At 42.9% G+C, this 17,063-nt stretch overlaps 1 protein-coding gene across 3 annotated transcripts in view; it reads left to right on the top strand.

The window, feature by feature from the left end:
- Nucleotides 1–17,063, top strand: part of LOC122815251 (BH3-interacting domain death agonist-like) — a 450,925-nt gene that overhangs the window by 219,084 nt on the left and 214,778 nt on the right. For all 3 annotated transcript variants that reach the window (XM_044087596.1, XM_044087595.1, XM_044087594.1), the window contains one exon: nucleotides 6,625–6,828. In XM_044087596.1, coding sequence (XP_043943531.1) covers nucleotides 6,625–6,828 — 204 coding nt within the window. The remainder of the gene's footprint in view (nucleotides 1–6,624; nucleotides 6,829–17,063) is intronic.

Raw genomic sequence — 17,063 nt, forward strand, 5'->3', positions numbered from 1 at the left:
CTGGGTCCTTCACTGATCAAAAAATGAGATACAGGTCATCTTGGAGAAGTCGGGCACATATTGAGTGTAAGAAAATACATGAAAAATCTATCAAGATAGTCAAAGGATTTAACACCTTCAGTTTTCTTTGCTAGAAATCTTAGAAATCTTTGGGGCCCTTCCACTTGAATGATATACTTGGACTTCTACATATCAAAGGGAGTATTGTATTTCATGATGGTTCTGATGAAGAGTACAGTAGTAGGATGACTCCTCTGGATCTGGAAGATATCCCCCTGGAAATTAACTGGGCCAGATACAAAGCTTTCCAGACTATGGTGGAAGCATGATTATCATGTGTGATCAGTTTAAGTGCAGTTTATAAAGAAAGTGGCGCCAGAACACTATCATTTACTTCAGCTGCATGGAACATGGTACATGCTACTGAAGTGGTTAATCAGGAAAAAAAAATCAAATTCTTCATTTCAAGCTCATATCATTGCCTTCTTCCTCAGAGAGCCAAATGTATAAAACATTTTAATCCACATGAACAACTCGTACTGTTCTATTTCTTCAGTTTTTCAACCTATGATGATAGTTTAGGTCTTACTCTAATTTCTTTGTAATATATTTTTCAGTGCAAAATTCTCTCTTTAGCTTAGCTTGAATTAAAATATTCCTTTAATGTCTAATTCCTTACTCCTGGCAAAAATTCACCTAAACATCCACATAATTCTATTAATAGTATTGTGTGATCATCTTATTTTATTGTACTCAGTGCTTGGTTGAGGAAGCTATGTAAGAAGCTAATAGTTAGTTATTGTAGTGATAGAGTAACAAATGTCAAACTACCTACTCAGTATTGACACAAAGGTATTCCTCTTTCAAGTATGCATTGGCTGTTGTTTAATGCTTATATTTTACTCCACATTTTCCTGTGCTCAGACTGTGAGTGAAAAGTATATTTGGTTCTCCCGTTCGATTCTCGGCTGGAGCGCCTTCCGTGTGGAGACTGCAGGTTCTCCCTGCAGTCGAGTGACGTTAAAGACATATGCAGGTAGGTGCGAGCGTGAATGGGCGTGCCTTCGTTGAAGGTTGGGCGTCGGGCTGGCAGCTCTGCACCATAAAATCCACTGCCAATCATGAATGGACCGGAGTTCCGCTGTGGTGACCCCCTAACCAGGAAAAGCCGAAAGTCTTTTTTTATTCCACAAAGCCAGTAATCAAACATAAAGTAATTCAGTGGACTAAAGAGATTAATGGTAGGGCACATCAGAGAGTAATGACATTTTCTGTGCTGTTCTTCGAGGGTTTATTACTGAAATATTTTGAAGTACACGACAAATAAGAAGTAAAACATAAACATGCTTTTACTGTAGGATTATAACCTAACTACAAAGTATAAAGGGGAATAAAGGCATGATTAAAGAATTGGATGTTCCCTAGTGAGAGAAAATTATTAGAAACTAAGAGAGTGCCACCCAAGTTACAAATGCTGATTAAAGTGTTAGATGGTAGATCTGAACAAGACTTAGTCACCAAAGTCAAATTTAAGTGGTTATCTAACTATATAAACAAATTGAGACACCTGAAACAGGAGGGACTTAGCTTTTTGATTAAAAGGAGGAGTCTAGTGCTGTTGAGGAGAATAGTAATAGGTTTCATGCATATCTTGTTAGCATTTACTCTTTTAAGAGAGTAATGATAGTATGCATTTAAAAGAGTGTGAATACAACTGCTCCCCTGGTTATATTATGAATGTTATCAGGATAATGCTATGTACAGCCTCTGTGAGACGGTTAATGTTTCTGGAGCAATCCTTTTGCAAAACTAAAAATAAGCATTTTAGAACTAATGTTCATCACCTCTTTTGGCAGTTGCATCATCCCAGATGCATGAAAACAGGCGGCCGTTGCTCAGATCCATGAAGATTAATTAAACAGAATTGTTAGCTTAAATTCTATGTGCAAGTGCGGAATGTATTTGCATCCATGTCGGTGTGCATGCATGCCACTCACGGTCCGCCTTAAAGCAGAAAACGCTTGCACTGCTTTTTTTTTTAAATTGCTGAAGCCTTCAGATCAATCCACAGCTTTAAAAGTAGGAGGGTGTTTGCCCCCCATCCTATGGTTCTGGCGCCAATGGACAGAACTACGGAAGTGGGAGGAGGGTGCAAACACCACAATACCGTTGGGACGTACTCATAGACGGGGAGCTGAGAAGAGCGCAAACTTTACAGAATGAGAAAAATTTATTATACTAAATAAAGAAATGAAATTTGTGCCCTTTGAGGCCAGTCTGAATGACGCCCTAGGCAGTCGCCTAGTTCGCCTATGCCTAAGGCCGGCTGTAATTCCAGGTGTCTCCATATTTAGACGATTGGCTCATTTCTGCCCTGACCAGGCATCGGCTCATGTTGGCAAGAGAAAAAGTGATTCAGACGTGCTTTACTAGGAATAATCATAAACTACGAAAAGACTCATCCAAAACCAAGTCAAAGTCAAGTTCATAGGCGCACTGCTCGGCACAAAATCAACTGTAACCTCAGTTCCCCTCTCCAGAGTTCAGACAATAAGAGCACAAGTACCAAAATCTCAGCCCAGTTGGTCCTTCAGGCATTTGGGTCAATGACGGCACCAATAACATTACTACCCTTAGCCAGATTTCACATGAGAGTTCCCAGTGGTCAATACTTTACCTTCCTTTATCAGCTCTGATATGAATCACCAATATATGCAAGAGGGATCTAATGTGGTGGATTCTGTTAGAAGAGGTCCTACAAGGCTGTTTGTTCATTCCCCCTTAGTCCAAGGCCATTGTTACACAGATGCTTCCCAGCTGGAGGGGGGGGGCATTACCTGGGAAAGACAGTCCAAGGCACATAGTCCCCTGCAGAGGCTGCTTTGCATGTCAGTTTTCTTGAGCTGAGAGCAGTGCTTCTAGCATTGCAGGCATTTCAGAATGCTCTTCCTTCAGGAATGGTTGCGATTCAAACAGACAACATGTCATTGATATGGTACATCAGTAAACAAGGAGGGACCAGATTTTACCTCCTGTATCGAGAAGTACTCAGGGTTTGACAATGGGCGATCTCTTCCAACCACTTCTCATAGCAATGCATATTCTGGGGAAGTCCAACGTATTAGTGGACAAACTAAGCTGATACATCCTACTACCTCACGAATGGTTCCCTCAAGAGCGCACCGGAATTGATTTTCTGACAGCGGGGACAGCCTTGCTGTGATCTCTTTGTATCTACTCTACATCTTTGCATCTACATTAAATAAGAGCAGCAGCTACTCTGCCCTAATCTTCCCACAGGGGGAGTTAACTGAGGGATGCTGTTATCCATGATTGCCCCCCCCCCAGTCTACTTTATCCCCAGTTCCTACAGAGAGCCTCCAGGTTAAAGAGCAAAGTCATCCTTATTGTACCCTATCGGACTTGACAGATTTGGTTTCCCTTCCTGTGATCTCATTTAATTCATCAGCCTTGGATTCTAGACCCAGCTTGAGATCTGCTGTCTCACCTGACAGGTGTGATACATCCAGACCTCCTCAATCTCAAGCTGACAGCTTGGTTTCTCCATTTCTAGTAACAGCCAGACAGCCTATGCTCTCGTCTCCTGTCTGTCATATTTTGTTATTTTCCCTTAAGCCATCTACAAGGAAAATTTATGCTAGTAAATGGAAAAGATTTGTAGACTGGGCAGTTCAGAATGATGTGGAACCCTTTTGTGCCCTGCTTCATAATATTCTTGATTAATTGATGCTACATTTTAATCAAGGAGCTAGTTCTTCAGCAGTTAAAGTCCAGTTGGCAGCAATTTCTAATTTCCATATTAGAGTTGATGATTCCTCACTCTCTTCTCATAAGCATTGTAAAACCTTTTACAAGGCACACTTCTGTTAAGACCTCTGTTTAAAGACCCCTACCCTTCCATGGGTTCAAACTCGGGTACAGCAAGCCCTGGTTCATCCACCCTTTGGACCTGTACATGACTGTGATCTTAAATTTCTTTCTTCAAAAACTGTTTTTGGTGGCCATTACGTCAGCCAGATGTGTTTCTGAAATTCAAGCCTTATCCATGAACCCCCCCCCCCCATATCTAATTTTTCATAAAGGTAGAGTTACATTAGGAACTAATGCATCTTTTTTGCCAAAGATAGCTTCAGAATCTAATATTAATCAGTCCATCAGTTTACTAATTGTCTTTCCAAATTTTTCAGACGAGAGAATATTTGTTACATTTATTGGATGTTCATAGGCAACTGCATTTCTATTTACACAGAACAAAGGACGTCAGAGCTACTGATCAGTTATTTGTTTCTTTTGCTGTTATGAAACTGGGTAAACCAGTATCTAAAATTACTCTCGCCAGATGGCTTAGTGGGCTGCATTTTAGTTGTTTACAACCGATTGGGTATCTCTTCACCAAAGCAAGTTTGTGCTCATTCAACCAGGTCTGTAGCAGCTTCCTCAGTTTTTCATTCAAGGGCTTTCATGGATGAAATATGTACAGCAGCAACTTGGGCTTCCCATCATACTTTCATCACTCATTGCAAAGTGGATTTTGTATCCAGAGGTAGAGCATCATTTGCTCCAGTGGTGCTTAAGAATATCCTGCCTTCAGTCCACCCTGGGCACTCTGTCCCGTCATTTGAGGACCGAATGAAAATTAACAACATCAGATAAAGAAGTTATGTACTCACCATAACATTCCATCTGTGTTCATTCTTCAACTTCCCACCCACTAAACCCCCCTCCTTGTGTTTTTTTTTCTGGAAGAGTGAGTGGATATGAAATATTTTGTATACTCCAAGCATGACAAAGCTCCAGTTGTAGCCTTATTTAACCTTTTTCTTTTTCTGTTTATATGCCTATTTTGTATACATATTATTTGTATTATGCTTTAACTAGCAAACAAGATGTGAGGTAATGGGGTTGGTGCATTCTAGGTAAGGGAAAAGCTGGAGAGTTCTTTTGCAGCGGTCGACTAGGATCTGACGGTTCGGATCTGAACCCATCAGTTGAAGAATGAAAATAGACAACACAGATGTAATGTTATGAGTACAAAACTTTTTTAGGTAAAATATAAATATTTGCCAGTATATTCCTCATCGCGTGCTAGTAGCCCCTTACTACTGCATATGTGCTTTTATTATTTTTTTTTCCTGTTCTGTCACTACTTTAGCTCTTCTGGCAATTGATTTAGGTACTGCTGTTTTTCTTTGTCCCTGAAAATCTGCAGAATATCCATCCTGAAATCCTTTCTGTATCAAATTCACATGCTCATTTCTTTCCAAATGCATCTCCTGTAGCATTGCTATTTGCACTTCTTAATATAATTTTCTTTGCGAGACTTTTAACATTACAAGATGATATGGAGAGAGTCGCCATTATGTTGAAGTCATTATTCCCACTTGTTATATTTGTTTATATAATGTACACTTATTTAATATTTAGAATTTTTAAGAGTTATATTTTCATTTAGTTGTGCATATTGGTTGGGACAATATTCCTGCTTTTCTAAGATATAGCAATGCATAAGCTTAATGTAAACTTTTCTAGACTTTCTCTTTTTTATTATTTTTTTGTATTTACTTTAATTTATTTATCTTTCACCATGGTTTGTGTTGGGTATTGTGTTTTTTTTTTTTTTTTTAATTATTAGCAACATGGTTTGTACTTTTTAAAAAGAAAGTTTTCTTGCTTCATTATATGGTTCAATTGTTTTAATTGTTTTAAAGGCTCAATTATTATACATTAATTTGTCTAAATTAAGAACAGGAAGGGTATTTAAGCAGGTCAACTTGTTTTATTAAGACTATCTGAGGAAGTCCTTCTGTCAGATGAAAACGTGGTGAATTTAATTAAAACATTTATGTGCATGTGTTGTGGCCGTTAAACAGTGGAGCTTGCCTAAACGTTTTATTTTTTGCACCTGTTTCAGACGTGTATGTGTTGTTGCTGTTGAACAGTGGAGGTTGCCTAAATGTTTTGTTTTTGTGCCTGTTTCAATAAACATACTGTTTCATCCCACATCGTGGTGACCGGATGCCTGTTTTCTCCACAGTATCCAATTTATTTTTGTTTTAGTCTTAGTTTTGAGAACTAGTTCTCAGTCTATTTAGTGGTTTTGGCTTTCCATTTAAGTTGTGTTATAGCTTTTTGATCATCTAGTTTTTCATCTGGGTGTTTATACTGGAATATTACCATCATTGCCTAGGCCAGAGTTAAAACTGTACTCATGTAATAGTGGACATATAAGGTAGTGTTAGAGTACAGCCTTAGGTAAGTATGGACTGTAGAACATCTAGTAAAAGGCAGCTGTACATTTTATAGCTATTTGGTTGCCATTTAAATTCATGTAAATTAGTAAGTTCTGAATAGCTTCCATTTATAACATATATTTATGGGTACATTTTTTTTAGTTGAACTGTAGTATGAATGATTTGTGTCATCAGTTGTTGAAACTTAACTTGTAAGAAGATTTCTTCACATACGAGCCTTGAGAATGTTTAGTTTACAGAAGGCAAGATTTACTGCATTGCTTGAATTAGTCTTTTATATTTTTCTCTGTGGTTATAATTATTAAACATGTATGTTTCATTTCTTTTTCCATTGTTTTATTTCTTTTTCTAGGATCAGTTAGACTTGGTGACCTCTGTCGTTCATACTGTGTTTCAAGACAGAACTTCAGAAATACAGCCGGAGGAATATTTAGCAGTATGTACAATGCTTTTAGTCAAAAAAGTGGCATTGCGGGCACCTGATTTATTGCAGAAAACTTTCAGAGTTGCCGTACAGTTTATCAACCAGCATAACTTAGTCCGTGTCAATGATCGGGTAAGTTATAGAACACCCAGAACTGGTCTTTTTTCTAGGTTTCCTACATTTTGGGATATTAAGTTGGATATGCTGACAGCATTGCTTTACCCATTGTTCTTTCTTTATTTTCCACATTTCCCCTACACATATGATAACTCATTTAAAGGAAAACACCTTAGAACTGAAAACAAATCTATTTTTCAGTATATCTTTGTTTGCTGAGCTAATTATTGAGTGCTTCTTACAAATGGTTGCCAGTGGGGCTTAACCTATTAACGTGATCTTGTTTTTCTTCAACCCTTTCTCTTTCCCATAATCAATTTCAAGTCTGCTTTATATGGGCTATGCTAGACATAAGGAAGTAGTGTTGTATTCCTATCCCAGTGATGTATGATGGGATTAATGTTGGTCAATGTCATTTTATATACCTCTGGTAACAGGACTGCTGCATTTTTTTCCTGGAATGACCCTCATTTATGTTTGTCTTCTAGCCCGTTTTACACTATACTAAGGAGTTATACACTTGCAACCAAAAAAAGTAACTAAATTGCAGGCCTATGCTCAAATTATTCTTTTGTAGTCCAAGATGAACTGACAGTCCCCTCCCCATACAATTTCTGAAGTATCAAAACTGTCACTGCACTTAGCGATCCTTGCAGTTTCATATGGACAGCCACTACTGGAATGGAAGGGATTTGAGAATAATTCTGTTCCCCAGTGCCTGCAGTGGAAATATTTTTATTTATTTGTTTTACATGAATGTACAAAATGTTTTATTGTCATTTGTTTTATAACTAATTTCCTTTTTCCCTCTTGTTAAGTAAGTCTACAATAAAATATGACCGACTTTCTATTTTTTGTGGATAACTATTTTTTTCTGAGGCACAAATACTTGCAACATTATTTTCTTGTTATTCTGCTTGTATTTGTTAATTGTTATATTTGTTAAAGTACAGGAAAAATCAGTTTTTGACAAACCTGACTCCTGTTAAGGGGCAGGAAAATAATTCTATTCCCCAGTCCCTGCAGTGGGAAGATTTTTTTTTTTGTGTGTGTGGGGGGGGGGGGTTATTGTAGGAAATTCTTTCAGTTGCATTTGTTTTATGACTGTCATGTTCTTTTTCTTACTGGGCTGTTCTGTCTTCTGGCATTATGTCTTTCACTTTTAATATTATTCTGCTCATTAACTGATTTTTTAATGTACAACTCAGTCACTCCTCAGCAAAACTGACTTCTTGGTAAAGACAAGTACTGTTTATGCTCAGAGTCCTTTTAAGACTTAGAATTTACTCCATGTACTTTTGCTGGAAACTGCACTCCTGATGTTTACAACCATCAGTGAATTGAGGCAAGCAGCAGCTCATTCCTGTTCCTCTAACTGAACATGTGATCTGATGTTGTCAATCTTCATCTATTCTTGACTTGTCAGTCTACGGTTCCAATCCTCAAACTGATCCAGCCATTGTATAGCTTGTGTCAACCAAAAAAATCTCTCGAGCTACAAGTCTACCCATAATGCCCCTCTCTGCATTATCTCAGATCTCTTTTGCTGCTCTTGCAGCAAGATGCGTCATCCAACTCCTCTCTCGTAGACAAATAAAACTTTATTTTTTCTTCCTTTTTTCTATAACTGTTATTAATCTCTAAACTCCTTACTGCCCATTATTTCTCTGGTCTACCCTTAGTGTGAGTGTGTGCATTACATTTCCCTTTACCGTTGGTAATCTCCACTTCCATCATTGGTAGTTTCCTTCCTCCCTCTATTTTACAGTTAGGTAATCCTTCCTACCATTGCTGGTAGTGCTTTCCTTTGTGGTGTGACTGCTTGTTGGTTCCTTTTTCTCCTCTTTCTTTTCTTCTGCATGTCCTGCGATTTTACTTTAGGGTGATGGCAGGAAAAATCTAAAAGTTCTGCTACTGGATTTAAACAATGTAGAGAGTGTGGCAAGAAAATGCCAAACTCAGACGGTCATGGTTGTTGTGTATATTGTTTGGGGGCGCTCCATTTGATTACTGACTATACAGTCTGCCAGGGTTTCAATAATAGAGCCCTGGTAGAATGCAGAAATAAGCTTATCCTCAAAAGACTTCTTAAAGCCCCTTTCTAAGAAGCCTTGTCCAAGGTCGACTAGTCTTCTCCAGCCACTGGTTCTAAAGCTTCCCGTTCGGTGCCGGCATCTCCTTTGGCACTGGCTGTTAAAAAGCACAAGCATGCATCTGCAGGTTCCTGTAACCAAAAATCTAACTAATCAAAATTTAAGGTTCCGAAGCTTTCGGAACAGACCGACTCTTCAGTACTGTTACCCTTACTGGTGCCATTAACCCTGACCACTACACTAACTCAAACTATGACTCCTACACCTCCCATTTTGGCTATGGTTCCAACACCAGCACCAATTGTCACAGATGTGGTATCAGCGCTGATATCTCCCACAGCTCCACAGAGTTCTGGACCTTCTGTCCCATCCTCTCTGCCGAAGCCTGACACTTCTACTCAGCCCAGGGCTGCTTATTCCCCCCTCTATTGATCCCTTTCTTGGACAGATCCTTATTCCCTTTCTAGAAAGACCCAAGTCTCCTCCTGGATTATCCGTTCGTTCCTCCAGAAGTCTTTCAGAGGTTGACATTGTAAAGTTGGTGGATCAGATCCTGCCAGCCAAGGGTCTTGCCTCATCTTCCCAGCCCCCTCTTCCTTCTGGTGCAGGGGATTTCTCTCCCATGACCCCTTCTTACTCTCCTTATCTAACCTCTTCTTTACAGGCTTTAGAGCTCTCAACTCTAACTTCACAGGTTCCATTTACTTTGGAATCGATTACCCTTGTGTCTTCAGCACCAGGTATGGCTCTGACGCCTTCGGTGCCTTCCGGATCAATAGGTCCCTGGGACTGTGGCTTTGCCGTCAGGCCTGAGGGGCTTGGGTCGGCTCCAATTTTTTTCTGTGGAGCTGGCCTTGTCTCTTCAGGCTGCGACAACAGAGGACACGTCCTCCATTCCGGTTTGTCATGTGGGTCTGTTGAGGCAAGGTATGACCTCTGTTTTGGGCTCCTGTCCCTCAGGGGTTCCTACCTTTCAAGCCATGCAAAAAACCTTGGCCACTGCCTCTTCTCGGGTGGCTCCTGTGTTACTGGACTCTCTCTTTGATCCCAGGTTTATCAGTTCTACCATCAACCTCTACCCCTGGACAGCGAGCTCCAAGGTCACAAGATTTACCTACTAAAGATGTCTCCCCTTCAGAGTCCTCTTCAAATGCTCCCACTGAAGAGCCACCTCGGAAGAGATTGTGTCAGAGAAAACACATTGATTCTTCCAAAGAATCCATCATCCAGGACACAGATTTTGATGAGGGTGAGGGTTCCCCACGGTCACCCCCAGAAGACGTTTCCTTCAGAGACATTTTTGTCTTGAGATCCTAAAACAAGGTGATCGGAAGACCAAAGACCCTTCCTTTGAGGAATCCGTGTACTTGCAGGCCTTTGTTGCTCGCCCGTCTATCTCCTGGGTGACCCCACCCATTGACTACCTAATGACCCCACCCATTGACTACCTAATTAAATTGATTACTCAGCGGGCTTGGAAGGCTCCTGATTCTGTAGAACCTGTCCCTCGGAGACCTGACAAAATACTTTCCGCCCCTGAGGACCATTCACATTGAGCAAAAGGCTTGGTAGTTGATACCATGGTGGTAGAGGCGGCCACCAAGAAAGAACTAGCCAAGGAAAGTTCTATTGATCTTCATGTTTCACTGTTGCAGTCATCACATTTGGGTTATCCCTGCCAGGGTAGCCCTCAGTCGGCCCGAATACCAAAGGCTTAGTATTTCTGCATCGGTTGCCGTAGCTCCAGGACTGACGTCAGGTTGTCAGTGTTATAATTTAAGGCCGCTGACGCCATTACATCAGTCTTTCTTGCCAAGGAGGCAGAAGCAGTTTGCACATGTGCCGGTCGGCCGCTACCTGAGTTTTTAATTTCCGGAATTTAAGTTGAAGTCTTCTAAAGCTAAGTACCCCGTTGGTGATCCTTTTTTCTTGCTCTAACCGATGTCAGAAAAAGTTAACATTTGTCTAGCCTGTGGAAAGCAAATACCACACCAAGATTTTCATTCCTAATGCGTCATTTGCTTACGCCAAGACCACAACATCCCCTGCTGTCGCTTTTGTGCTCTGTTCAACACCAGAACTATACGTCATCGGGCCCTTACTGTAGCTAGATAATTTTGCTCTCAGTCCTCTAATTCCGATATGGCTTCGGTAAGCCATCCGACAACAGGTCTTCCAAAAAAAGTAGACAGAGACAGACCGCACAGGTCCAAAACTGCTGACGACACTTCCGTTAAGCTAGTCGTCAGTCCTCCAGTCCTCATTGAAGTGCTTTTGCAGCCCCTGATGCCCACTTCTGTGGATTCGCAGGCCGCTACTGAGACCCTTTTGGAATCCAGTATGCCTCGAGACTCTTCATCGACTAAGGATATCTACCTTGGATAGGTCTGTAGTCGCTGAGCTGGCACTGGCTTCTGAAGAAGTACTTCGCACTACAGATTCTCGACACAGATGACTTCTTTCACGTCTACCGTTCTTTCGAAAACTACCGAGTTTCTAAGGCCCAGTGTACGAAGCACACCCAAGAAACAGACCACCCAGTCTTAGGCACCTGCTTCCTTGCCTCAGTTTCAGATGCTCAGAATGGCAAAATACCTTTTAATGCATATTAGGGGAAGCCATGCTACCCCTTCCAAAAGAAAGAGATTTGTCCCCAGTAGTTTTATCTGAACAGGAGTCCGATGACTCTGATGCATCTGATTATGAAGATATGCAACCCCTCTCAGCTTATGAGGATTCTGATGCAGAGGAATCCATCCCGTCCGTCTGTCCACCCAAGGACTTTTCCTTTGGGGAAACCCAACATACCTTAAAGGAACATTTCATATGGGAATGTCAGAACTACCCTCAGTCAAAAAAGAGACTCTGGGAATTCCTAGATCTTCCACAGCACAGAACTCTGGCCATTCCTCCTGTCCTGGATGTTGTGGATGATATTTTTGTGGAATCCAGTTTGACTCCTGACACCCTTCCTCCTGCTCCCAGGAAACCATACAGGTACTATAGAGTCCCTGACTCTCACAAATTTCTATTCAAAAATCCTACTGCTGACCCCGAGGTTATCTCCCAAGGATCTAAAGGAATTAAAGCAACGTCTGCTAAGAATCCCACCCCCTCAGATAGGGCTTCCCAAGTATTAGACAGATTGGGTAAAAAAAAGTATACACTTCTTCTACTCTTGCTATTGGAGCACTAAATTGTCAGTTCCATATGCTGAAATATCAGCAACATACTATGGAACTCCTCAAACAAAAAATATCTTCCTTTTCTGCTTGTGCAGAAAATAGAGTTACAAGAGTCAATGCAGTCTGCAAGTCAAGTAACTAAGCAACACTTTACAATGTGGTTTTGACACCCTAGAAGCATCTTGCAGGGCAGCAGTCACTGGTTCTGTCCTTAGAAGGCATGCTTGGCTAAAGGAACAGCCCTTGCCAGACCATGTCAAATCCAAACTATTGGACACACCACTGCACAAAGACAACTTATTTGACACCAAGGCAGAGGAGTTCTTAAAAAAAGATGGAAGAAAAAGCTAAATCTATGCAGACAGTTGGACGTCTGGCAGGTCCAGCCACCGAGGTTCAGTAGGCATTGCCCCTCAAGCAGTGGTCCTTTCCTGGTCCCTCCAGGTCAGCTCAGCCCAGACCCTGGGGAAGCAGGCCCCCCAGACAGCAACCCCAGGGAAAGCAGAGATCTAAGCAATGGAGTTCCTCCTCTTCAAAACCAGGGAGTGCTAAGCCCACCCCCTCATGGTAAGAACTCACAATGACTTCAGTCTTCCACCCCCTCCCTCTGCCCACCTGCTCTTGCCCCTAGGAGGAAAACTCTCCTTCCACGCAAGCACCTGGGCCACCATTACCAACAACCACTGGGTCCTCAACATAGTGTCCCAGGCATACAAATTTTATTTCCCCACTCTACCAACACCAAAAGGGTTCCCAGATCTTCCCCCAAAACAGCGGGCAAAGGCCAAAAAGCAAGTCATTTCCCTGCCCTCGATGAGGGCAATAGAGCATGTTCCTGCAGAATAGGTAGACCAAGGTTTCTACTCCAAACTCTTCCTGGTACCCAGAAAAGAGGGCATCTGGCAGCCCATCCTCGATCTATCCATTCTAAACACTTTCCTGATACCAAAATTCAAAATGCTCACCCTCCAGCAACTTCTACCTATGCTGTCCAAGGATGCTTGGTTAGCCACCCTAGACCTAAAAGAGGCCTACCTAAACATCCCAATCAGGGAATCTTGCAGGAAATATCTCCGTTTCAGGGCGGGATCACTGCACTTTCAATTATCTGCCCTTCCCTTTGGCTTATCCACTGCTCCCAGAGTTTTCACAAAATGCCTGGCTCCCACCATTGCTTTTAGCAGACAAAGAAATATTCAAATTTACCCATACTTGGATGACTGCCTGATTCAGACAGTCAGAAAAAGCTGCTAAAGCACCTGACCTTTGTAAAGGACCTACTGACCTCCCTGGGGTATACTATCAATGAAAAGAAATCCAAACTAGTACCCATGCAAAAAATTGTATTCCTGGGAGCAAGCCTGGACACGGCATCCCAGATGGCATTCCTTACACCAGAAAAACGAACCTACCTAACAACCTTCTCTCAGCTAGCCACCACACCCCTGTTATCTGCAAGGAAAATCCTGCAAGCTCTGGGGTTCATGGCTTCTTGCATTCTACTCCTTCCATATGCCATACTGCATATGAGGAAACTACAATGGTACCTAAAAAGCCTTTGGCGTCAACACTCCCAAGACCTGGAAACTCTTATACCAATGATACCTTGCTTAAGGATAAATTTCCTTTGATGGGCAGCAGCATGCAACCACAACAAGGGACTTACCCTTCTCACAACCCCTTGCCGCCCAGACCCTCACCACAGATGCATCAGACTATGCCTGGGGTGCACACCTGGACGGCAGGTGCATTCAAGGCCAGTGGAGCCCAAACCAAATACATCTGCACATCAACCAAAAAGAGATGTTGGCAGTTCAGCAAGCTCAGACAGCCTTTAGACTGTATATCAACAAGCAGGGAGGGACTCACTCGTACCCTCTGTTCAGGCTCGCCATGACCTGTTTGGCACACTGCCTCAGCCATGCAACTACACCTGCTAGCACAATTCCTTCCAGGCTCTGTCAACTCTCTGCCAGACAACTTAAGCAGACATCTTCTGGACCCACATGAGTGGCAGCTAGACCAAAGAACCTTCACCCCGTGTAACCCAGAAATGGGGCACCCTGAAGGTCGACCTCTTTGCTTCCCTCTCCAACCATCAGCTCAGCAAATTCTGCACCAGGGAACCTCACAGCAAGGCTTGGAAAGTGGATGCGCTATCCTTCCAAGTGGGTCAACCTCTTGGTCTGTGCATTCCCCCCTCTACCGCTCATTACAAGGGTACTGCTCAAAATAAGGGAGGAAAAACCAAGGACAATCCTGATTGCCCCAGACTGGCCACGCCAGCACTGCGAAGCCTGTCACCACTGCCACCATGGGATCTCAGTCAGATCCCAACACTCCTGACCCAGAGGAATGGAGAATTCATGCATCCCCAATTGCAAACCCTCAATCTGGCAACCTGGCTTATTCCCTGACCACTGCACAAGCTGCCAATTTAAGCAAACAAGTTCTAGATGTTACACATGAGGCCAGATGTATAACTACCGATGCCTGGGTGCTGAGGATTATTTCCAGTGGTTATTCAATCCTCTTCAACCTTTACCCGAGAACCCGAGCAAGACTCTCTGACGTTCCACACAGTCAGAGGGATCAAGCAGCAATAGAAGTACAAAAGCTGCTTGAAAAAGAGTCATCCAAGAAGTCCCACCAGACCAGTTAGTATTTGGATTTTACTCAAGATTCTTTTTAGTGCCAAAGAAAACAGGGGACTGGAGACCAATTTTGGATCTCTGCATTCTAAACAAATTTGTCCAGCAGTCAAAATTCTGGATGGTCCCGGTTCAGTTAGTACTCCCCTTAGAGGAAAATGATTGGATGGGCTCTGTCGACCTTCAAGATGCATTTTACCACATAAAGATGGACAGACACTCAAAGTTTCTCCACTTTTGGCTGGGAGCCAGTCATTACCAGTTCAGAGTGCTGCCCTTTGGTCTCACCACATCACCCAGGGTGTTCACCAAATGCATGGCAGCAGTCACAGCACATTTGAGGCTGCACGGATTCCAGGTGTTTCCTTATCTAGACAACTGGCTCCTCACCACTTCCACCAGGCATCTACTTCTAAAGACAATGGACTTCATTCTGGAGCTATCTCAACAGTTGAGCATCACTGTCAATTTTGCAAAGTCTCAACTGATCCCATCTTGTGTAGCATTCTTTCACCTCCACAGGTTGGAGAAAATACAATCGCAGGTTCACCCAATTCTTCGTTCAAGCAAAATACCGGCTCAGCAAATTCTGCAAGCATTGGGCTCCATGGCAGCAGAGATCATGTTAGTCCCACTGGCAGGATTTCACATGAGACTTCTTCAGTGGCTGCTTGCCCAACCAATGGTCTATTCTAACCAACCCCATGAATCACCTAGTTTTTATATCCAGCTGATGCAAAAACGACCTATCCTGGTGGATGCAGTCCGAGATTCTTCTAGGCCATTCCTTTGTCCTTCCTCAGCCCAAGGCCATAGTGACCACGGATGCTTTCCAGATGGGGGGCATTATCTGGGAAAGACTGTCCAAGGCACTTTTCCCTCCTCTGAGGCCAATCTGCATATCAGTGTTCTGGAGCTCAGGGCAGTGCTTCTAGCATTGCAAACGTTTTATTTTGCCTTACCTCAAGGGACGATAGCTATTCAGTCAGACAACATGTCGGCAGCACAGTGTTGCAGTGGTTAACGTTGTCACCTCACAGCAAGAGGTTCTCTGGTTCGATTCTCGGCTGGGGTGCCTTCTGTGCGGGGATTGCATGATGATAATCATGTTTCACTGTTGCAGTCCTAACCAGTGGGTTATCCGGCTCCCGGTAGCCCTCGATCGACCAGAATACCAAAGGTAAGTAAATATGACATCGGCTGTCGTCTGTTGTAAAGGACATAATTACGTCGGATACAAAAGGAGGCAGCAGACGGCACTTCCTCAGTCTTCTTTGCAATGGAGCCCGAAGCAGAAGCTATTTTGTACGAGTGCCGGTCGGCCGTTTACCTTTTTGATTTCCGACTACAAAGCTGGCTGGTAACTTTGGATCTCAAAGAAGCTTATCTGCACATCCCTATCAGGGAAAGCTGCTGGCAGTACCTTCGCTTCAGAGTGGGCAAGTGACATTATCAATTCTCTGCACTGCCCTTTGGCTTATCTACTGCTCCCAGAGTTTTCACAAAGTGCCTGGCTCCAGTCATTGCTTTTTGCAGGCCGAAGAAAATTCAGATTTATCCATACTTGGACGACTGTCTAATTCAAGCAAATTCTCAGGAACAGCTGTTAAAAGGATTTGGAATTTGTAAAGACTCTTCTCTCTTCCCTGGGTTACACTCTCAATGAGGAAAAATCAAAATTGGTACCAACCAAGGAGATAACATTTCTGGGAGCGAGTCTGAACACAGCCCGCCCAGATGATATCTCACCCAGGAGAAGCAGACAACTCTTTCGGTTTACTTCAAGGACTTGGCAAGCCTGTCCCAGTTCCCTGCAAGGAAATTCCTGCAGGTTGTGGGATTCATGGCCTCTTGTATTCTCATGGCTCCACATGCAAGACTGCATATGAGGAAATTGCAATGGTACCTCAAGAACTTTTGGTGTCAACACACACAGGACCTTGATATGATAATTCCTCTGCTTCCTTGTCTGCAGACAGAGTTTCTATGGTGGGCGACAGCCTGTCTACAGAACAAAGGCATGCCTTTCCAGTTCTGACCACGGACGCATCAGACTACGCCTGGGGAGCTCACCTGGATGGCAGATGCATACAGGGACGTTGGAATGCCCAGCAGATGCACCTGCGCATAAACCTAAAGGAGTTGATGGCAGTTCAGCAAGCCTTACTGGCTTTCAAGCATCTTCTTTCTCCAGGAACTCTGCTTGTCAGAACAGACAACACCACAGTCATGTGGTACATCAACAAACAGGGAGGTACTCATTCTTACCCCCTGTGCAGACAAGAGCATGAGTCTATGGTCCACAGCAGCATCATTGGGCC

Source organism: Protopterus annectens, chromosome 11.part0 (genome assembly GCF_019279795.1).
Source record: "Protopterus annectens isolate FY-2018-M chromosome 11.part0, PAN1.0, whole genome shotgun sequence".
Lineage (NCBI taxonomy): Eukaryota > Metazoa > Chordata > Ceratodontiformes > Protopteridae > Protopterus > Protopterus annectens.